Below are 23904 nucleotides of genomic sequence, written 5' to 3' on the forward strand. Positions count from 1 at the left end.
CCTCTCTTGCTGTGTCTCTCTCTGTCAAATAAATAAATAAAATCTTAAAAAAGTAAAAATAGGGGCACCTGGGTGGCTCAGTCATTAAGTGTCTGCCTTCGGCTCAGGTCATGATCCCAGGGTCCTGGGATCGAGCCCCGCATCGGGCTCCCTGCTCGGCCAGGAGCCTGCTTCTCCCTCTCCCACTCCGCCTGCTTGTGTTCCCTCTCTAGCTGTCTCTCTCTCTCTCTGTCAAATAAATAAGATAAAATCTTTAAAAATAAATAAATAAAAATGAAAAAATAAAAACAACCTTGCCTTTGGCAGGTGCATCAGACAAAGGGAGAGCACCAGACAAGTCAGTCACGTTGAGGTTAGGATCATATTTTGTAGTCACTGATTAAAAACATCTTTATGAAAAAAGGAAACCTGGTGTGCTTTCAGAGTAAGGACAGTTAAAAAGGAAAAAACAACAGTGACAACCCAACCCTAAGAGAGGGGAGAACGGACTCCATTTCCTGCATATATATACTGCTGGAGACAGCACTCTGGAGGCATGTCCTGGAACCAGAAACGGTTCCCAAACCCAGCTCCGTGGGCTTGGGAGCCAGCAAGTGTCTGGAAGGCCAGCTGCAGGGTCCTTGCTAACCTGCAAACTGGAGTATTAACTCTTCTGAGAACCGGTAGAAATTCTTGTTTCGCGGGCTCCAGAACAATGAGAGAACAGTTAAACGTGAGCAGAATTTGACAACAGGATTGCCAGTTGGGGTCCTGAGTGCTTCTGAAACTTTAGTTTGCGCACAGCTTGGACTTCGGGGCGTTCGTTGTATTCAGTGCTTATTTTCTTAAAATCTGTGCTGCCTTGAAGGCTAAGAAGGTATTTGGCCCCATGCTTATATAAAATATTCTGAACAGAGCGTAAATTTGATTGTGATTATGATCGCACTGATGTCCTGTTAGAATCTTTCTCATTTAGAGCCAAAGCAGAACAATTAAGACATACATGTAAAATGAGCGATCTGATGACAAAAAGCAACACTTTTACTTTGAATGAACAAGCTTTTAATTTATCTCCAAAATACAATGTTTAACAGTTTAAACTTTCTCCCTTGAAGTCAGAGATTACAAATAGGTGCTCAGTTTCTAGAAACACCTTTTTCAGGGTTATTTTTTATTAGGTGATTTGCTCTTCATGGAAATTTTACTTTCACATATTTTAAATGCACTTTGCTGCTGTGATGATTTTTTTTTTTTTCCCTCTTCAGTGATAAGATGAGTTGAAATGTCCTCTGAGGAGAATGAACTGTGATGAATGGGGCTGTGACAAAACCACAGCACATAATTATTGAAAGCCGCATCTTACGTTTGAGGTTTTGCATTCATATAATATTGTGCTTATTCTGACCTTTTCTTAATTAACCTTAGGAGACAGCTGTGGTTAGAACAAAGCTCTGGCCACCTGTACCTTTAAATGCTGACCTCCTGGCTGGAATGGGCAAGCCTGGCAGAACGGAGGCCAGGGGAAGTTTATCTGGTCTCCCTTCATGCAACACACTGATTGTGCCTGTGATGTTTGGGAGAAAAGTATCTAGAAAGTGCTTAGAAAGCGATCACGTTCTTGTCTTTGTGCTGACACAGATCTGCAAGGAGTAGAAACTAGGGAGGGCAATGTTTTTGCTTCGTTTCAGTAGCCAGTATCTTAAGAAAGAAGCGGATTTCAAAAGATTAGCTCACTGGGGAGCTTAGGACACAGCATGCCTTCTTTATGCTTCCTTCTGAGATTCAAGTCTCAGTGGCAAGCAGAGCTGTTGTGAACAGTTGTGCTGGTTGTGCACTGCTCAACCCTAGAAGATACCATTCACATGGTCATCTGTGAGCACCTACAAAGTGTAGCTGAAGAAATCACTGCCAGGAGGAAGAGCTACTAAGACTATATCTGATTCTGAATAGATCCAGGGGGGAAGGGAAAAGAGAGTCATTTCAGATTAAGATAAATAGCAATATAGAGAAAAATCATAAAACTGAGTTGGATCTGAAAACTCAGTTTTGCTTTGTAATAAGTGAATGGAATAATAATATTGATTATGTTTAGTGTTATTTTAATATTATATAAATTACCTAGAACTTGCTCTCCACATAGTAACAGATTTAGCAGTATATCTTTCTCATAACCTTGAGATCTCTACTTCAGAATATTAAGCTAGTTTTTTAAAAGATTTTATTTATTTATTTGACAGAGAGAGAGACAGAGAACAGGACAGCGCAAGCAGGGGGAGAGGGAAAGGGAGAAGCAGGCTTCCCGCCGAGCAGGGAGTCTGCTTCTCCCTCTGACCCTCCTCCCTCTCATGCTGTCTGTCTCTCATTCTCTCTGTCTCAAATAAATTAAAAAAAAAAAAAAAAAAAAAATTTATCCTCGGGGCGCCTGGGTGGCTCAGTCGGTTAAGCGGCTGCCTTCGGCTCAGGTCATGATCCTGGGGTCCTGGGATCGAGCCCCACATCCGGCTCCCTGCTCAGCGGAGAGCCTGCTTCTCCCTCTCCCTCTGCCTGCCACTCCGCCTACTTGTGCTCTCTCTCTATCTCTCTGTCAAATAAATAAATAAAATCTTAAAAAAAAAAAAAAAAGAATTTATCCTCACTTGGTCTTTGGAATATCATTAAATTTTTCTGGACCTCCATTTCCTCAGCAGAGAAGTGAATGAGAGACTAACCTTACAGGTTACACTGACTGCTTACAGTGTGTTAAATTCCATGATTGTCCATCATTCTGAAAATATCCAGGTGAGTTCGGCTGAACGCAATAGCGGCATCTAGTGGTGATTACCTCCTATCACGACCACAAATTTCCATGACAAATTGTCTTCCCTAGATTCTGCAGCCTAATAGTAAAAATTTTCTATTCAGGATCATAGAACACGTAAACTAGAAAGGACCTCAGAGATCAACTAGTTTCCTCATTTTACCAGTTAAAAATAGAAAGGTTAGATGAACTCCAGACAATATATAACAAAATGTTCTCCTGTGTTATTTTTGTTTATCTTGACTTTTTTTTGAGGTGAAATTCATATAACATAAGAATTTGCAGTTTCCTTTTTGTTTTAAGTAGACTCCACACCCAGTGTGGAGCCCAACATGGGGCTTGAACTCACGACCCTGAGATCAAGACCTGAGCTGATATGGAGAGTTGGACGATTAGCCGACTGAGCCATCCAGGCACCCCATAAAATGCATTTTCAAGTGAACAGTTCAGTGGCATTTAGTACATCCACTGTGTTGTACAGCCTCCCCCTTATTCTTACGCACACACTTAGCTCCTATTTTAAAGTAATTCTTACTTGGTTAATGCAAAAAGAGAGAAACCAGTGTATGCCTGATACATAATACTTAGTGATTTTTGCTCTTTGTTGACTTCTTGGATTGTCACTTCAGAGTGATATTTAAAGAGCAGGAAAGAAGAAAAAAATGGTGTTGGTGTCTTACATTTAGAAAATACGAAGCAGATCAGTTGAGAAAACTAACATGTTGAACTTTCCTCTTGTTCGCCTGTTTATTGTACCTTTCAGTCTTCTCTTATCAAACATTAGAGGTTACCTCATTCCCATTTCCCCTGTGATTGCCTGAATGTAAGACTTGAATGCTGTATTTCCAAAGCCTTTGGATATTTAGAAATGGGGAAAACTCTTCATGCCATCCTTAAGAAATTCATAAGTGATCAATCATTATTTTAGGGTTTTCGTGTGTGGCATGATTTAATACCATTACAAGTGTATACATTTTGGATCCAGGTTTTAAGAAAGCAGAGGGAGCCTCCACTTTTTGGCATTCATACCCAACAAATCTGTCTCTCTACAGACTCCAGGAGAGTCTGGCTAAATAAACAGCAATCTGTTGGAAACGCAGGGAGTGACTGAACTTGGAAGGGCAGCATTAGGTGACGGCTGGGGTGGGGGAGCTCGGTTGGTCTGTGGCCCACGAATTTCCTTAGAGCATTAACATTTACGGGAGTCCCGCAGAACATAAACCCTGCCAAAACTTTAGACTTCATTACCTCCCTGTCCTCGACAAGTACAATTTAATTGAACATTAAGCAATTTGATCTCTTTCACCTAATAAATCGAGCAAATTCAATAAACATAAATCCTGCTAATGATAGAGCTGACCCTGGTGGGGCTGAGCTCATCAGCATTCATGGTTATTATTCTCCCTGGAATTTAGTCACAAATGCTTATTGCTGAACTACATACTTACCTGGGGCTTACCGTCTAGGGAGTGTATTGATTAATTTTCTTTGCAGGGTCTCCGAAGGGCAGCTGCGGAAGAGAACCTGGTGTTGCAGATAGACCACTTTCGATTTGAATCTCTCAACTAAACTAGGACAAGTTATACGATATCAGAAACAAAAGGAGTTAATTGCGATGGTTTCATAGGGTGTTCTGAGATTTAAATGAAAAATGTACGCAAAAGCCCACAGCGCCTGACGCGCGGGAACTTGATAGTCCATGTGAGCTCACTTTCCTTTTTGTCCACTGTTCCTAAAAAAAGGGATCTAGAGTAGCCACTGTTTACACGGTACTTTTTTTGTTTCGCTAAAGCTTTCTTATCCATTACGTATGCCTGTGACTCTGAGTTGCCTTCCTTCTCCTCTTCACCGAGTTGGCCTCCGTCCTATAGATGCTCACCTCTAAGGTGAGTCTTCCCCCAGCTCTTCCTGGCTGGCTGTCATCCTGACCTTTTCTGTGGTCCCAATCAACTGTTGCACATGTCACCGTGCATGCACCTGTGTTCGCAGCGTCGTTATGACCTTCCTCTCTTCCAGATCCCACCCTGCCCACAATTATTCTCTGTGTCTGGTGGAATGAGTGAGAATAAGTCAGTCACGGAATGAAACAATGACTTGCCTTTACTAGCGCAAAGGCAGGTACCCTAATCCTGTTGAGTAGATGAAGCTCAAAAAAATGGGTCCAGTCCAAGGAACTGGAAAGTGGCGAAGCAGCACTAGGACCCAAGACCTTTGACTCCCGGTCCTTTTTCTTTTTAGTATACCCTATTTTCTCTCACAGCTCAGCAAGTCTTAATATCCGGGAAGCAGGGTCACAGCCTCTTCCCCAGGCTCTCCGGGAAAAAGTTTTTTTCTGAGCAGAGCGTAAGTAGAGAGAGACCCACCCCACACAGGGTGTGGCGGGGCCGGTATGCTGGCTCACGGTCCTTTATCGTGGGTGCCGGATGGCATTTTCTCTCAGTGGTGACTGTGTTTCTGATCTCAGAGCTTTTGCTAATTGCCATCACAGATGCCTGTTGATGTTGCTGGCTCTGGCATGCACCGGGGGGAAACACTCATTTCATTCTCCCTGTCCTCTTCCTTCATTTCCTGCTCGTGCATCTGTGTTTTCCAAACACCACCGTCGATCAGCGATATGTATGGAAGGCTCTGAGAAAAACACCCGGTCTAGCAATTTGAGCAAAATGTGACCCGTTTTACTTAATGCGGAAGAATCGGTCCTTGGTTCTTCTCTATTTGAAAATAATGCCCTTCAGACTTCAGAGCCCCGAGTTTTTAGCTGTGATTGTGTGGACAAATGAAATGCAGCCTCTTCTTCATTCCTCAAAGCAGCTGACTTTAATCTGTCTCAGGACTAAAACTTCACCTCCCCGTCTCCTCACATGTCAGAGTCACACTGTGACATGTGACTGTCCAGACCAGCCCCGCAGATGGGTCTGTCACCAGGAAGTGAGATTTCCTGCCAGGATATAGTAATGCGCTTCCCATTGCTGCTGACAGCAGAGGCCCCAGACCCAGCGGCTCCAGGGGGTAATTTTTAAACTTTTTTTTTTTTTTCAATTTAAAATTAAAATCAAAGCAGCACCATCTGTCATAGGAATCTGCCATGCCAGGGAAAGGAGTATGATCAATGGCCTGGATCTTGTTTAGACCACGTCGTTGACGGTGTCCCACACCATCCCATGTGTGTCTTTCATAGCTTTGATCAAGAGCTTAGCATTTGTCCTTGGGGAGGTGGAGAATGCATTGAGGGGGGGAGGCTTTGAGGTGTGAATATTGCCAGTTCCTGTTCATTTCACATTCATATTAGGCTAGATCCTGGATGAACACATTGTATGGTGGCTCAGAAATGGTATTTGCCTCATAAAGTATAAGCTTTGCTGAGCAAAACTGTTCCTTTGTGTCGATGCCCAGGCAACGAGGCAATTAATCGTTGTTGATGTGTTTAAGTGAAGGGTGTTTTAGAGAAGGGACAGCACATGTTCATCCCCACACGTTGAGCTAGGTGAAATGGAGAGCTGAGAGAGTCCCATGTGCTCTCATGGGAAGTTGTGGAAATAGTTCAGGGATCTGCTTTTCCTGGTTCTGTCCCCTCCGCCCACCACGGTTCACTGTGTCCCCAAGCTGGAGGGTTGCCAGGTCCCAGCCCTAGGGATAACCAAGGCCACGCACCTCCTAGCTAGAATGGGCTCTGGTTGTGGCTTGGGGCGCACAGTAGGTGCTAGAAATGTGCCCGTGCCCAGTTCCTGAAGAGGATGCCTTGCTGAAGACTCAGAAAATTCTGTGATACTCCACTTGCACCCCTGGAAGGGGATGAGAAGCCCGTCTACTCGAGACCTCTCGAAAGGATTCAGGCATATACTAAGAGTTGTTGAATGTCAGTCTCCCTTCTTCTCTGAGTGCTGTTGATCTGGTGTTAGTGCTGTCACTGCCAGACCAAGTAATTCAGTGTGTCAAGGCAGTAAATGATTTGGTCCCTTGTTGTTTGACATGAGGTCCATGAAGACATCTTCCTGTATTAACTGAGCAGGAGTTTCCCTCCATGTGTTTAAAAATTCCAAATCATCTTGAAAGAATATTTAAAAACATCTAGAGTGTGCTTTATTGCTCTTAATTTGCTACACACTTCTTTTACCTTATGCTAACACTGAAACTTGTTCTTTTACTGTCTTTGAAAATCCTTCTTTATTTGCACATGTTCAGTAGGGACTTAGCGATTTTTACCTCTGAGATAAATTGGAACCTCCATTTTCTTGGTGCTTCAAAATTTATGAACAGTTCTATAACGCTATCCCATTTTCATACATCAGTAACACAGAGGTAGACAGATGAGAATTGTTACCCCCATGTGACAGATATGGAAACTGAGGCCTGCCCCAAATTGCTAAACTGGAAAGTAAGTGGGCCAACCAGGACTTGAGCCCCAGCTTCTGCCTCCGGCAGAGCCCGTGTTCCTCCTCTTCCCCGACGCTCACTTCACCCTTGACCCTGGCCAAGGATGAGAGTAGATGTGCACTACCGGAGGGGCAGCATGGATGGATTAGGGTAGGCCCGTCCATGCTCCCAGAAAATAACCCAAAACGCATGTCCTGGTGATGATGGGAATATAGCACATCTCAAATACGAAAGAGTGTACGTTTAATGCAGAAATCCTGTTCTGATAACTGACCAAGACTGTTTTGAAATTTGGAATGTTTAATGTGCAAGAGAAAGTAAAGCAGCAAAGGACAGTAAGTTCTAGAATCCCAGAAATGCATAGCTGAGGAAGAAAGGGCAGGGAAAGAGGATTTGGTGGGTCCCACCGCCCCATCTCCATCCTCTCCTCCGCTCCCCTTTACCAGCCTGGGTCCAGTTAGAAGCCTGCCTTAGGAACCGCTTGGTAGTCCCCAAACACAGATTCCAGCTTGCTTTCTTGATGTCTTCGGGCAAGCTCTTTAAAATAAATCCCAAATACATTTTGTAAATGTAAATCCTACTCATCTTCTTAATTTCAGGTCAGGTGCCGTTTGTTCCAGAAAGCTCTTCCTCCTCTTCAGGCTCCCATTTGAGCCCCTCCTTTTGCAGTGTTAGATGATGAGAGCTTGGAGGGGAGGCACCAGCTCATTTCACGGTGGAGGAATGCTGGTCTAGGGGAAGACCCAGGCCTACGGGCCAGGCAGCCCCAGACGGCCCTATGTCATTGGACAGCTCGGGACCCTCAAGAGTCTCAGCGAGGCCTCCCGCAGGCAGATGTCGGATAGGACCGTGCTCAGCCACCTCTGGATTTAGTCTTACAAAATAAGAGCATGAGTTTATTTTTAATATCTGGATCACAGCCGTTGCTTGGATGTAAAATACCGAACAGTCTCTCTTTCGGATGTACAATGAACATACAGAATAAAGTCAGGAGAGAAAATGAGCTCAGCTCTTGAAACTTGTAAACATTTCGGCAATCTTGCTCTCACAGGGAAATCCTTAATTCTTTTTCAAACTTGAAGCAGGTCTGACAACCATTTGTATTCTCTCTGCTTTCAGTTGTGTATGGATTTGGGGGTGTGGGGGGAGTCGAGGATCTTTTTCCAGGTTCAGCTATTTCCTTAATGAAATTAGTATTTCTTCTGAAATGGTGTCGTGCAGAAGTGTCGGGGTATCTGGGGTCCGTATGCTATTCCTGGAATGCTACCACACCAGGAGAATTTGAGGAAGGGGCAACCATAATCCTACTTGTCCAGGGTCTTTTCTGGCCTTAGGCTTCCTCTGTGCAATTCCAGGAGACAATTGTGTGGGTGTATGTGCGTGCATATGTGTTCGTGCACACGCACACACGCACCTTTGCCTCCTTTAAGTGGGGGTGGGGGGTGAAAGCAAGCCTGAGAGTTCAGAGCTCACACTATTGCCCTAGTGCGTTTCTTTAGTTTCATACGTCACAGGAGGAAACAGAAGAGAGGAAAACTCCCCCCGATCTGCGCTCCAGGCAAGTGTGGCTGTCGGCCTTGTGTGACTGTCCTGAGGGTGTCCATCCAGTCCTGGGGCCTCCGGACTGGAATCCCCAGTTCTGGCAGAGCTGCTGAAGTCTGGGGAGCCCCAGGATTTTCGCCATCTGCTAGATAAATCCTTGGGCAGTATATTTCCATGCAACATGTATTCAGAACACAAAGCTACCCCGTCTAAAGCTTTCTTCTCTAGACCTTGCCCCATAACTCCACTCCGAAACTCAAGCAAGAGCCTAGGACTACCAAGATCCCAAGCACTGGCTGGGTCCTGTGAGGAGACGACAGGAGAGTTTAGAAGAAGGTGGCCGTGGGGCTGACCCAGCTTAGACTAGGAATATGGCCTCTGGAAAGTGGTAACTGCAGAAGAATCTGTCTGCGGTGCGGAAGAGGTAAAGGCAAGGATTCCAAAGGAGCTGAGATAGGTAGGAGAGGCAGAATGTTCAGTGTGCACACTGGACCTTCATTACTGAGTTCACGTTTGCCAACGCCTCACACCAGCTGTCACTTAACCACTGTTTCCGCTTCTTCATCGATAAAATGGAGGTGATAACGGTGTCTCTTCATAGGTGGTGCGAGCATTTTAGTGCCTTAATGTGTAGTAAGTGCTTAGAACGGTACCTGGCAGAGAGGAAGCATCATACGACTGTTAGTACTCTTCTTACTCCTACTGTTACTGCACTATTAACGATCATCCTCGTTGTTACTGTAATGCCGTGTTCATCCCGACCAGGCCTTGAGGGCCAGTTCTAATACTGGCATCGTTGCTTGGTTGTGTCATTTTGGGATCACCCGAGGTACATGTGTTCTGTCTCTTCTGAGTGAAAAACGTACCTGTCTGTAAGAATGTGACTCTGCCTTTACAGCGATAACACCTGGTGGCTGCAGATAAAGTCATTCTTCCAGGACGCCTACAGCCCTCTGAACGCTGGCTCACTTTGCCGTTCCTTACTCTCCTGGAACACGTTCTGCCAAATGCTCAGCTGCTGTGTTTGGTCTTGTAGACCAAGTGTAGAATCTTAGCTATGCTATCCAGCATTTCACTGTGTGGGGGTGAATGCAGCTCCCGTAAAGAGGACGGAGACGAGTCTGGCATCGGTCATGCACACATGTGGGAGACAGGGCATGTGGTGGACAGGGCCCTGGCCAGTGCCCGGCGCTCTGAGCTGGGAGGGGGTGTGTGCGGGTGCTGGCAAACAGCTATGACGTCTCACACTGCTTGTCATTTCCTTCTCAGACGACTATGCCCAGCTGTGTAACATCCCCGTCACGGGACGCCGGCGCCCATATGGACGGGATGCCTTGGTCGACTTCAGCGAACAGTATGCTCCAGAAGCTGATCCCTACTTTATTCAGGACCGTAAGCAAAACTTTTCAGTTATGTTGAAGCTAAATTATGGTTAAAGGTTACTCGGTGATTCTCAGAAGGTAGCCCTGGGAATTTGTCAGAAATGTAAGGCCCCACTCTAGACCTGCTGAATGGGAAACTGAGGTGAGACCCAGTAGTTTCACCCGCCCTCTGCTTAAGCCTTATGCATGCTTGAGTTTGGGAGATACTGGATCAAATCATTGGCATGCTGGTGGGGATGCTGTTAATGTTTACTTTCTTTAAAAAAAAAAAAAAAGATCTTCTAATATCTATAACAAAACCATTTTTTACTCATTACATTGTGATCTAATATAAGCGGCAGTGTTTTCTTGAAAGCCTGGTTATAATTGCCATCGTTTTTCACATAAGCAAATGACATGTTAACTGTGCCAAGTTGATCTTTACAGATATTTTAGAGTGGGAGGTCAAAAAAATTGCGCTTCTGGTCAGAAATTGTTAGAATCCACTCATGGCGGACCTTACTAAGTAAGGAATGATGCATGCCGGCTTCTCTGGGACTTGCGGGCAGAGTTTTTTCTGTGGAAGGTGGAGTGTGCCTCTGTGAACCCTGATCCCATTTAGAAAAAAAAAATGTCTGACGGTTAACGGGAGTGTCTTGGATAAGGAGGCCATACAAGCTAAAGGTTTCTCTGGGGGAAGCCACAGCTTCTCAAATTTCAAATGCCGTCTTGGTAAAGAATAGGTTGCCTCACTTCTAGAATGGGAACAGGGAAATGCAGATTGTGGCTGCCTCGTCTGCATCTTCCAGAGGGTCCCTCCTTGCAGTGGGCAAAGCCACACCAGATTTTCAAGGCAGGGAATCCCTGCAGACCAGAGAGTTAGAGTTAGGACGTTGGAGACACTGCTGAATTACAGACTACAATAAAACCTCTTCTTTCTTTGGGCCCTGTTACCTGTGAACAAAGCACACTAGCCATGACCTGGTTCCTGAGGAGCAACCCAAGCTTTGCGGCTACATTTGGAGCGACTTCAATTCTGAGTCAAAGAGTGTTTCCTTCGTTCCCTTCCCTTCTCGTTCTTTTCCTTGCCTACCTTTGGTTTTTTGATGGATGCATAAATTGATCATTCAGCAGAATTAAGAGCGCTTCAAAATCTACATGAAAACAGCATTGTATCAATCTAGCCAAGTTGATTAACACACACCTGTGTAACCCTCACCCAAGTGTAGAACATTAGCAGCATCCAGAAGACCCCCTGAAGCCCTTTCCCAGCCAGGGCCCCCCCCGCGCCCCGCCCCAAGGATAACCACTCTCCTAACTTCTAATACCTTCGATTATTGCTTTTAATCCACAGCATACAACGATGCACTACTTCATGAAACGTGTCTTAATACACTGACAGGTCTAAGACTGTGCACTTACAATTTCTACACTTACCTATGAATATGTTACAGGTCAATGGACATTAACCTTTAAAAAAATGAAAAGGTAGGGTGCCTGGGTGGCTCAGTTGGTTAAGCCACTGCCTTCGGCTCAGGTCATGATCCTGGAGTCCCAGGATCGAGTCCCGCATCGGGCTCCCTGCTCGGCGGGGAGTCTGCTTCTCCCTCTGACCCTCCCCCCTCTCATGTGTGCTCTCTCTCTCTCTCATTCTCTCTCTCTCAAATAAATAAATAAAATCTTAAAAAAAAAAAAAAAAAGGGAGAAGAGATCTTAAGGTTGAAAGGAAGCCCAGCTGGCCCGCCCCATAAATCCAAAATAACAGGTTACGGCTATACTCAACTGTGGCACATCATGCGGCTCCGTGTACAGCCCCTGTCACCTTAGATAGAGTCCAGATTCCAGGAGTCTTCCTGCTGAAATGTTCTGGCTTGTGTACCTTTTTTTTTTTTTTTTTAGTGCTGATGTTGCTTTAAAACTCTTTTTTTAATTCACTACAAATGTTAAGAAATAAACATGTTGGTGTCACATCAGTTTCCTTTTTAGCAACATAGGAAGCTGAGATGCAAATCTTAGACCTTGAGCTTTGACTACGTCAATGGCCTTTAAACTTACTACAGGTTACGAGAAATAGTTCCTCCTTCCCAGACCAGGAGCAAGGACTTTCTGGCCCTGCTAAAGAAATGATCATATTGGGTAGATAGTAACACAGAGGGAGGGCTGAGGTTTCTTATTTCCCGACTTCTGCTTATTTAAGAATATTGAACTGAGAGCTGGGGGTACCTTTAGTTAAGGCACTATTTTATAAAAGTAGAAACTCCAAGAGCAGAAATCAGTTTTTTCTTATAAAGGCCTAGAGAGTAAAGTTTTTAGACTTTGCAGGTCTGCAAAAGGCTCTGCAGGCCTACTCAGCCCTGCTAGGATATCACGAAAGCGGCCACAGACAGCATGTCAGTGCATGAGTATAGCTGTGTTTCAGTAAAACTTTATTTACAAAAGTAGGGAGCCAGCCACATTTGCAGTGGGGGCTGTACTTTGCTGACTCCTGTAGAAGTATTTTCGGACGTCTACTTGATGTGTATATGTGTAGGAGTTTTCAAAATTTAATTCCACGTTTAAATTCTGTAATAAGAGAAATTTTTAGTAGTTATAAAGTCAAAATGATTTTGCCATAGTACCTGGAATTTGAAAATATTTTCATAGATTAAGACTTCATTTTCTTAAGTATTTCTCAAACTGGATTGGGGGCCCTAATGACATAGTCTTGATGGCCTTTCTTTTTTTTTTTTTTCCTTTCAAAATTTTTAAAAAGGCCTGTCATGGATGTGTTAATTTTTTAAAATCACTTGAGTTACACCTTGCAGCCCTGCATAAGCAGTGATATTTTGCTGCCCCCTGCAGTTCCACTGGAGAATTACTTCAGAGGGCCAGATAGAGAGTTATGGCCATATTTTGATTTTTTTTTTTTTTTTTTTAAAGCTGATACGTGATGAGGTTCAGAAGTGGGGGATGGGGGGTGAGCCCACATCAACAGTGTGTCTGTGTCACCGTGGATTTATATTTACAACTTTTCTCTCTAGAAAGAGAGCTAAACACTCTTGATGCCTGTTTGATCTCTTTTTACATTCATAAACCCTAGCTCTAAATCAGTTTAAAGATATCTAAGCTATAAAAAGAGCCAAACAAGGACTTCTTTGTTTCCCAAAGAAAAAGATTTTTGGCTTTCTAAGCACAAGTATGATGTACTTTTCTCATTTATCAGGATGTTTCGAGTCCCTTTTACTGTCTTTATCCTTTGATCTCCTGAGAGCCCTTTTGTAAGGCTCATTCCAAAGCTAGAGCAAACAAACAGACTTTACAGGGCAAGACCAGCCTGGCTTTTCACTGCTCTTTGGGGAACTCCAAGTGAAAAACCACCGCCTGAAATCCCCATGGATCTTCCCAGCAGATGTCTGCCACACTGTGATAGTGACTTCCAGTGGTTCCGTCCTGAAAGTTGTGCTGCCACTTGCCCTACTGAGAACTCAGGAAATTTGGGATTTTAGATAAAAATGATACGTTAGCATTTTTTTGTGATTTTAATATAGAATATCGGAATTCAAGATGTGGGGCTGCTCGTGCACAATATAGAGAAAGTTTTTAATATCACGTGCGTAATGTTGTGTACAGATATATTCAGCCTGAAATTTTACTGCTAACTTTAAGGCGTCTGAAATAGGTGTCTGAAATATGTATATATGATGAACCATAACCTTAATAATTATATAGTTTTAAAAGATGGTGTAAGAGCCTGCAAATTTCTTTTTTTTTTTTTTAAGATTTATTTTATTTGAGAGAGAGTGCAAGCAGAGGGGAGGGGCAGAGGGAGAGAGAGGGAGAGAATCTTCCAGCAGCCACCCTGCTGAGCGCAGGGCCCGACGTGGAGCTTGATTCCACGACCCCCAGATCGTGACATGAGCCAAAATCAAGAGCTGACCACCCAACTGACTGAGCCACCCAGGCGCCGCAGAGCCTGCAAATTTCTAACCTGGCTCCTGTCTTCTCCTTTCCAGGTTTTTTAAATAGCTTTGAGGAGTTGCAGGCTGAGGAATGTGGCATCCTCAATGGGTGTGAGAATGGCCGTTGCGTGAGGGTGCAGGAGGGTTACACCTGTGACTGCTTCGATGGGTATCACTTGGACATGGCCAAGATGACCTGTGTTGGTAAGGATGATGTGTGTCCTATGGCAGATTATTCTTGCCCTCACATCCCCTGTGGCCAGATCTCATATAGTCGAGGACATTTAAGATAGATCTGCAGTATCGGTTTGGGAAGAGGAGAGAAGTTCTGGAGATGGACGGTGGTGATGGTTGCACAACATTGTGAATGTACTTCCTGCCACTGAGCGATCCACTTAAAAGTGGCTAAAATGGCCGATTTTATGTCTTGTATATTTTACCACAATTTTAAAAAATAACACGGATCGCTCATTTAAGAACTCATATAGTGGTACGTCGGGAAGAAAGGACAGAATGTTCCAGGTAATTAGTTTGACTCTTCTAAATTCAGCTTTTGACTCTGCAGCAAGTAATGTTTTCCCCCAATACCTGACACCAGCATAAGGAGTGTAAATGTCTGAAAAAAATATAACTCCGGTGGTAATCATGCTGGAGAACGTTCCTCTTAAAACTCCCTCTCCCTCTCTGTCTCTCACATGACCATCCCTTCTATTTTTAAAAGACTGGTAAGCATGCATTTGTTCTTCCTCGTGTGATCCATGCCACCTTCTAGAGCCTGGCCCTTGAATTACGGGTTTTTTCCTATTTCTGTGGCTCTTCTACTCCCTCCGGCAGCAACCCTCTTCCCTACTTCAGTCTTGTTTGTCTCCGTCGGCGGTGGGTCTGGAAAAGAGGTAAACCTGGGTTATTACAGGTGTTGCGAGTACATTTCTTTTCTGTGGAAAGAAACCTAAGAAGGTAACGCGAGCCTTTCCAGAGGCTGCCTCGAGGGCTCTCCGCTCACTTGTTTGGTTCTTTCTTCGGTGTATACCTGTCGACAAACCTGAATGGTTTTTCTGTACCTGCAGAAGGGAATTTAGAAGTAGGAAAGTTCTCCCAGCTTTTTTGAGTTTTGACTATAAAATGTCAAGCCGGCCAAATGTTCATGTTGCTTTAAATAACAGGGAAGAAAATTCTAGAACCTGTCGGACCTAGAAAGTTGTATTTATCTTGCGTGTGATTGCAACAGACAGTAGTGAGAAAGACTATCCAGTTTACTGGGGGGAAAGCAGAGAACCGCCAGACTGTGTCCCGGCTGGATGCCTCGATGCCTCAGGTAAGCTGTAGGTTACATTTCCTCTCGGAGTCATAGGAGAGCTTGTTTACCTGCGTGGTTTGGCTTATTGCAGATGTAAACGAATGTGATGAGTTGAACAACCGGATGTCTCTCTGCAAGAATGCCAAGTGCATCAACACCGAAGGCTCCTACAAGTGCCTATGTCTGCCTGGCTACGTACCTTCTGACAAACCCAACTACTGCACTCCGTTGAATACCGCCTTGAATTTAGAAAAAGACAGTGATCTGGAGTAAAAGAGAATCTACATAACCGAAGCCCATATACTCTGCACTGTGTAAAGGGGAAGAGAGAGATGTATTATACTTGAGACATTGCACCGAACCCGGAATGTCGGAAATACGGAAACATCGCGGAGTTGTGCGTCCTTGGGAAGAGGATGAGAGGATCCAGTGTGAGCCTGACTGGTGTGACAGACCAAATGGACGTTTCTCTGAAAAACCAGTATATATAGTCTGTTCATATGTAAAATTCAGTGGAAAAGAGGCGGAACAGTGCTGTTATTTTAAACAGAAGGTTGTATTATGATGTTTTTGTTTTGTTTTGTTTCTACTATTGCTTGATTAAATTCGGCATTTAAATAGTGGTGGAAATATTTTATATAATTTTCATTTTTTTGGTTGTGCAGTTCCTTGGCTACTGTTTTTCTTCAGATTTTTTTTTTTTCATTCTCAAGTGCACAAGTCTTTGATAAAATATTGTTAAACTGTATTATAAGTATTGTTACACAGGGTTATGTTATTCCTGGTCTGGAGCATTTTTAAAATCCACACTGTCTGTCCTGTGGAGCAGGCAGTGATTTTTGTTTCAAAACTTTTATACACATTTGGAGGAAAGTACTTTATATTTACGGTGTATTGTCTGATTTTAATGTCCATTCTTAGCCAAGCTGCTAGTAGGCATCAATTGGATCCTTTCCTGCATTGAAATGGAAGAACTAATGAGCTTACGTTAGTATTGTAATTGTGTAAAGTAAGCCCAGCAAAATTTTTGGAAAACTTGATGATCCCACCGTATTTACCATTGTATGTTAAAGCAAAATAAATCACCATTTTTTTAGAAAAAAAAATTCTACCTGAGAGTAACTGTCAGTATCTGTGTACAAGTTGTATCCCCTCCCCTATTTATTTTTACGAGTGGTTCTCTAGTAACGTAAAGTCTTTTACAGGTTAATTATTAAATCTGTTAGATATTGTTAGAGACTGAATTGTGTCCCCCCCCCCCCAAACTCATATGTTGATGTCCTAACCCCCCAGGACCTCAGAATGTGACTGTATTTGGAGACAGGGTTTTTAGAGTACTTAAGGTTAAATGAGGTCTTTGGGGTGGGCCCTAACCCGATACGACTGGTATCCTTATAAGAAGAGGAGATGAGGACAAACACACAGAGGAAAGAGCATATGAAGACCCAGGGAGAAGACAGCCATCTCCAAGCCAAGGGAAGAGGCCTCGGAAGAAATCAGCCCTGCAGAACCTTGATCTCAAACTTCTAGCCTCCTGAATTATAAGAAAACTAATTTGTGTTTAAGCCGCCCAGTCTGTGGTCCCTAATTTATACAGCCCTGGCAAACGGTACAGATACAGATCACAGGTAGATATCACAGGAGCAGGGAAAACTGCTTTCGAGGTCCTAGTCCCTGCTTAATAGCCAACTATAGTTACGCAATTGTTAAAGTGAGTTTCAGGATCCATTTTTTTACTTTATAAAAGCATCTGAGTTTAAAGAAAAACAATGAAACTATGTATAGGGATACCCAGAAGATAACCTCATGTAACATTTTCCTGAAATACAGGACTTTGGTTTCTAATACCTGTAGAAGGAAGAAGAATGGGATATCAAAGATGTCCATGTCGTCTTCCCTAGAGCCTGTGAATATGTTGCTGTATGTGACAAATGGAAATTAAGATCACAAATGGAATTAAGGTTGCTAATCAGCTGCCTTAATAGGGAGGTTATCCAGGTAGGCCTAGTGTAATCACAAGCGTGGAAGAGGGAGATAGAAAAGGAGAGTCTGGGAGGAGATGTGAGATGCAGGTGAGAAAGATGTCTCTGCTGTGCTGGCTTTAAAGGCAGAAGAAGAGGCAAGAGGGTATGAGCCACGGAATGTGGCTAGCTTCTAGAAGCTGGAAGAGGGAAGGTACCATTCTCCCCTAGAGCCTCCAGAGAGCACAACTCTCTTGACACCTTGATTTCCAGCCAGTAACATGGATCCACTTCTAACTGTTGAACCATACGATGACAAGTGTGTGTTATTGCAAGCCATTAAACTTGCAATAATTGGTTATAGCAGGGACAGAAATCTAAAACAATACCCAAACATCATAAAATGGATCTCTCAGCATTTTCAACCAACGTTTATATATAGGAGAAACTTACATTGATATCCCCAAAACTCAGCACAAGCATTTTAAATAAAATGACTTGTTGGCGCAGGTCTTGAATTATATTCCAAATGTTAGCATAGTTGGAATCATCACGATGTTTGAAAAGCACCAAGACTATCAACGAAGTGGGTGTGCACTTGGATGTTGCTGACCAGCTGACGTGCTTGTTTTCAATGCATTTCCACAGTGCTTTCCATGTCTGTCTACCCATTATTTTTACCTAGTTTTGTACACATCCCCCCGAAAACATTTTGTTTTTTGTAATAATGTACTGTTCTTTTTAGCTCCTTCCAGTAGTTACTGCAATTTTACTTTCAATACCTATTGTCCTCGAAACCACAGGTTTAGGATTCTGTGCCAACGGTTCTAATTCGTTGGCCATGAAGACATAGGCGCATAATGCAGCGCATTCTGATCATTATACTGGTTATATAATCTCTTATGCTAATACATGTATTTTCCAGCTGCCTGAGTCAGAGTCCAGCCATAGAATGAGTCTGCTTACCTTAAAAAGCCAACAATAACATTCTCTTCTTTTGTCATAAAAATCAAACTCTGCTCCAGAAACACTAGACCTGGCTATCTGATGGAAACTTACGTAATTTGAAGTTATGTTCTTGAAATCTGCCCTGTTTCAAAATGAGCACTAAATACAAACCTAGCAAACCAAGCCCTTAAACATATCAAAGGTGTTTTATACAATTTCATCCACAGTCCTCTAAAAAAAATGCTTGTATGTTAGAAAGAATACCATAATTTAGCTTTAGTATTTTTACACACAAAGGACTTTCTTACTCTAAAATGTACTTGAATTTTCCTGGGAGATCTTAATGTCATCATATTGGCAGAAACGACAAATCCGATATGCTTAAAAATGAGGTTCATGAACATTTCATTTGGGTCAACAGTGCAAGAAAACAACATGCATGTCAGTGTTCTACGTTCCTCCTTGTGCAGGCAAGCCAGAACCATGGATTTAGGAGTTGTTCTAATACCAGCATTAAAATATTATGATTCTAACACATTCTTCACCTTTCAAATAGGAATGACTTAAGTATGTACTGGCACATCTGTGACTGATCAAATCTTTGGTAAGAAGAGAACATTGGCTGTCATTGATCAGTGTCACAGGGATGGGGAATCATAATTAGGAGAAAACTCTAAGGGGAGGCATCATCTGCAAAGTGCAGGAATAAACCACAGTCCGATAAGACAAAAGACACCTCAGGGAAAGAGTTCCTTCATTTCGGATAAAACATAATCATCACAGGAATATGAGATTCCTCTAACCAACTTTTCCCTCTCTTTGAGAGTGTGGGATGGCCACCACTGGAGGAAGAAATTATCTTCCAAGTCATGTATGAAGAGGATTTTTCTTTTTATTGTGACTCTGAGTATAACTACAGCAGGCTTTGCTATTTCGTGACGAGACACAGAATATTCAATAGGACACTGATAATCTGTCTTGATGTCCCATGCTCCCAACACATACACATACATAAGAATTCACTGAAATCTGGGATACCTGGGTGGCTCAGTCGGTTAAGCATCTGCCTTCGGCTCAGGTCATGATCCCAGGATCTTGGGATCAAGTCCTGCGTCGGGCTCCTTGCTCAGCAGGGAGACTGCTTCTCCCTCTCCCTCTGCCACTCCCCTGCTCTTGCTCTCTCTCCCTCTCTCTCTCTCTCTGACAAATAAATAAATAAAATCTTATTAAAAAAAGAATTCCCTGAAATCTGTATAAGTATCTGGATTTTTCTGGAGAAAATCTTCTGGAGTCAGACACACGCAGAGTGTGGTCCTCAGACCAGTTGTATTTTTTTTTTTTTAAAGATTTTATTTATTTATTTGACAGAGAAAGACACAGCGAGAGAGGGAACACAAATGGGAGTGGAGAGGGAGAAGCAGACCCCCTGCCAAGCAGGGAGCCCGATGCGGGACTCGATCCCGGGACTCCAGGATCATGACCTGAGCCGAAGGCAGTCACTTAACCAACTGAGCCACCCAGGCACCCCAGACCAGTTGTATTTTTGAGAGAGATTGAGAAATGCAGAATCTCAGGCTGGTGTACCAAGACCTTACAGATGGTTTCTGCGCATATTAAATTTTCAGACACACTTTTCTGAACAAGCGGGTTGGTTTGTTTGGCTGCATATGATTTGGGGAGCTTGAAAAGTTGATGACCCCATCCCCAGAAATTCTAGTTTAATGTTCTGGGTGTAGTGGAATTCTTAGTGAATTCTTACCCTCTGTGCAATGTTCCTTATCTGTAAGATAGGGACAGTGACACTTGCCCTTATTACCTCATACGAGTGTAGAAGGGATCAAAATAAGATCATATTTATAAGCCAGAATTCATCGTGTGCAGCTGAGGAATGATTATTCGTTGCTCTGTGTCACTAACCTCACTTTAAAACCTTGACTCTTGTACATGCTCCTTTGGCCACGATGAAGAATTAGTCTGGACTCCTTCTTGATTCCCTTCCCAGCTGCTTACCTCCAAACCTGAGGGTTCCCTTGATACACTTTGATTTAAACTCCTCATATCCCCACAATCTGGAGACTCGACTCTTGCCCGTTTGTTGAGATAATTTTCTGGAGGAAGTTGCTGCAATGGAGCATCAGAAACGAAAGATCTTGGAGGGACTGACTAGGAAATGTATATGTAAATTCAGGAGTCATCTAAACCTTCTGGGGAAAAATAAGGCAGGGGATTTTGGAGACAAAATCAGAGTAAGAAGTATTAGAACGTAGATGGGAGAGAAGATTGGTATGAGAACAAAATGACCTCACCTACACCAGGTAGTTAAGTGTCATTCAAGACTCACAGGTTAAGTCTTTACTGTTCAAGGTTTTCTTGGATCCTCTCATTTTTGGAGAAAAATGGCCACACTGACCCACATAGTCTGGAATGTACCTGAGATTTCATTCTCCCAACCTCGAACAGGATCCTGAGGCACAGACAGGGACCTAGAAAGGAGGTCCTGACATCAGAGTACTTCAGCCATGGTGACTCAGTGAGAAGAGGCCAGGAGCCACCACTATCCGGCCATGCTCAGCTGATGGGCAGGCTGTTCCTGGACAGAGTGGTAGCCTCAGTCTGGGAGCACCCAACCTGCTTTTCCTAGCAAAGACCATGACATTTAGCTTGAAGATTAAGAAGCTGTAGGGTAAATAAGGAGTTGACCGTAAGAGCAGCCAAATCCAGGGTATATGGGTGGCTCAGTGGGTTAAGCATCTACCTTCAGCTCAGGTCATGATCCCAGGGTCCTGGGATCGAGCCCTGGGATTGAGCCCTCTGCTCAAAGCGGAGAACCTGCTTCTCCCTCTCCCTCTCCCTCTGCCTGCCGCTCTGCCTACTTCTGCGCCCTCTCTCTCTGTCTCTATCAAATAAATAAAAAAAATCTTAAAAAAAAAAAAAAAGAGCAGCCAAATCCTTCTGTCCAACTGCCATTCATGATTTTCAACCTCTAGCTTCAAAATGACTTGGCTGGAAGCGGGGGCTGGGGGCTGAGACAGGAACCTGGGGACTCCTTGCATCTATGGACATTGGATCAAAATTTGGAGAGTAATTAAATACTCTCTAAAGTCTCCCCAGCCTGGTATGGATGGGGCAGAAACTCACTTCCTGCAGAGTATCACTCCTTCCCTCATCATCAAAGCCTTCTATGCTTCTCTTCATCAGTGCTCTAAATCAGCACTGTCCAACAGAACTTTCCGTGATGATGGAAAGGTTCTGTATCTGAGTGGTCCAATGTGATAGCCAGTAGCCGCAAGCGGGTATTGAACACTTGAAGGGTAGCTAGTGTAACTAAGGACCCAAATTTCTAATTTTACTTTTCTTTAAATAGCCACATGTGGCTAGTGACTACCATATTGGTCAGCACAGCCTGGGGATCTGGCCTTTCACTGGCCCTTCACCAGGACCCATTCTCTCCCAATCTTTTCTCCCAACCTGTGGTCCCTAGTGCATTACTAGGCAGAAAGCTGTTTGTGGTAAAGAAAACAATGCCTTTATTACTACAAGTGCCCTCCAAAGCAAATCTGCAGTCAGTGTTTAAAAAAAGCAACAAATGAAATCACATGACTTAGCTTGTCTCATCTTCAGAGATAGCCCACACGCTTCATTTTTGTGAAATATAACCAATTTTGCTATAGCAGCAGAGAATGGCATGAAGAAGACCACGGAGCCCTGAACTCTGAGAAAGGGCCAGAGATAGATGCCGAGAGAGAGAAGAGAGAACTCCTCTTTAGCCTCTCTGGCCTTCTTTATCATAACTCTGGGTTTCTCCAAGTGTGGTCACCAACCAGGAACATCAGCATCACCTGGAAACTTGTCAGAAATGCAGATTCTCAGCTCTACCTCAGACTCACTGGACCAGAAACTCTGTGGGTGCCATACAGCAATCTGTGTTTTAATAAGCCCTCCAGAGAATCCTGATACATGATAAAGTTGGAGATTGCTGCCCTAAATAACCACCTGTTCACTAGGCAACAGGTGCTCACTGGGCTCCAGGAATCATACTTTTTTTCAGGAAGGCCAACCCCCCTCAGTGCCCTCCACTGGAGGGGCCCCAAAGAAATACTGACTTTCTGAGCACGTAATCCAGTAGGTATGTCTATTTACTGAAGGTCTACTAGACCACAACACTAATTATTTTTTGTATGTTGCGCATTTAACCAACAACCTTTAACCTATTGAGACGTGTTGCTGGAGGTGGCTGTCACCAGCTCATGAGAGCTAACTGTGCATGTCTAGTCCCAGCCACATTGGTGGCTGGAAATTGGCCATGGTGAGAGTATTTACACCACAGAAATTGGCAAACAGCTGCTGATTACATGTTTACCAGTGTACCACTGAATCATCCTTTCTTATGAAAGGAAGGAAACAGGATCAGTAAGTTGAGTTGGCCAAGATTGCCTATGTATGAATTTTAACCCAGATCTTGTGAACTCTAAAACCAGCCTGCTTTTGTTACAGGGCTCTCATGATACTTGAGTTTCACTTAACTGGGGGCATCCAGAATCTAAATAGGAGAAACAGATGCCATGCCTAGAAGGCACCAGGCTCACAGTACCATTCTATAGAGCAGAGAAGGCTTTATAGTCTCAAACAGGTGGATGGGATTCCTATGAGGGAAGATGTATTTATCATATAACAAAGCTACACCTTCCAGGACAGGCTTAACAATTTTTCAGATCATTCCCCTTTAAGAAAGGCTTTCATGTTTAAAGTTTTCTTGGCTCTTTTCTTGGAAAACTTGGCCACACTGACCCACAAGTTTAAATCTCAAGTTTAACTGGGGATTTACTCTCCCACCCTGACCAGGATCTTGAGATACACACGGATTTTGATAGGGATTGCATTGAACATGTAGATCAACTTAGGGAGCAATGTCATCTTTCTTTTTTAAAAAGATTTTATTTATTTGACAGAATGAGCAAGGGGGAGAGACAGAGGGAAAGGGACAAGCAGACTCCCCGCTGAGCAGGGAGTCCGATGTGGGGCTGGATCCCAGGATCCCAGGACCCCAGGATCAGTGACCTAAGCTGAAGGCAGGCACTTAACCCACTGAGCCACCCAGGTGCCCAAGAGCAATGTCATCTTAACAGTACTAAGCCCATGAACATGAGATGTCTTTCCATCTATTTAGGCCTTCAATTTCTTTTAACAATGTAGTATAGTTTTCAGAATATAAATGTTACATTATTTTGTTAAACTTATAAGTATTTTCTTCTTTTTGATGCTATTATAAATGGAAGTGTTTTCTTAATTGCAGTTTCAGTTTACTTATTGCTAGTGTGTAGAAATACAATTGTGTTTTGTATATTGATCTTATATCCTACAATCTTGCTGAACTCGTAAGTTCTAATAATTTTTAGTAAATTCCTTAGGGTTTTCTTTTCTTTTAAAGCAGTGCAGCTGCATTTCTTTTCATTTTTTAATTTCTTTAGAGATTTATTTATTTTATTTATTTAAGAAAGAGAGTTGGGGGGGAGGGGCAGAGGGAGAAGGAGAGAGAATTCTCAAGCAGACTCTCCACTGAGCCCCAGAGATGTGGGGCTCAATCCCAGTACCCTGAGATCATGACCTGAGCCAAAACCAAGTTTAGCCACCTCACTGACTAAGCCACCTAGGTGCCCCAGGATTTTGTACATGCAAGATTATGCCATCCACAAAAATAATTTTACTT

General features: G+C 43.4%; 1 protein-coding gene across 24 annotated transcripts in view; it reads left to right on the top strand.

Annotated features, from left to right (window-relative positions):
* Positions 1-16404, top strand: part of LTBP1 (latent transforming growth factor beta binding protein 1) — a 350994-nt gene extending 334590 nt beyond the window's left edge. For all 24 annotated transcript variants that reach the window (XM_044918765.1, XM_021697673.2, XM_044918773.1 and 21 more), the window contains 3 exons: positions 9962-10084; positions 14046-14195; positions 15380-16404. In XM_044918765.1, the coding sequence (XP_044774700.1) occupies positions 9962-10084; positions 14046-14195; positions 15380-15561 (455 nt within the window). In that variant the 3' untranslated portion in view covers positions 15562-16404. The remainder of the gene's footprint in view (positions 1-9961; positions 10085-14045; positions 14196-15379) is intronic.
* The last annotated feature ends 7500 nt before the right edge of the window (positions 16405-23904 follow it).

This window comes from Neomonachus schauinslandi, chromosome 10 (genome assembly GCF_002201575.2).
Source record: "Neomonachus schauinslandi chromosome 10, ASM220157v2, whole genome shotgun sequence".
In the NCBI taxonomy this organism is placed as follows: domain Eukaryota; kingdom Metazoa; phylum Chordata; class Mammalia; order Carnivora; family Phocidae; genus Neomonachus; species Neomonachus schauinslandi.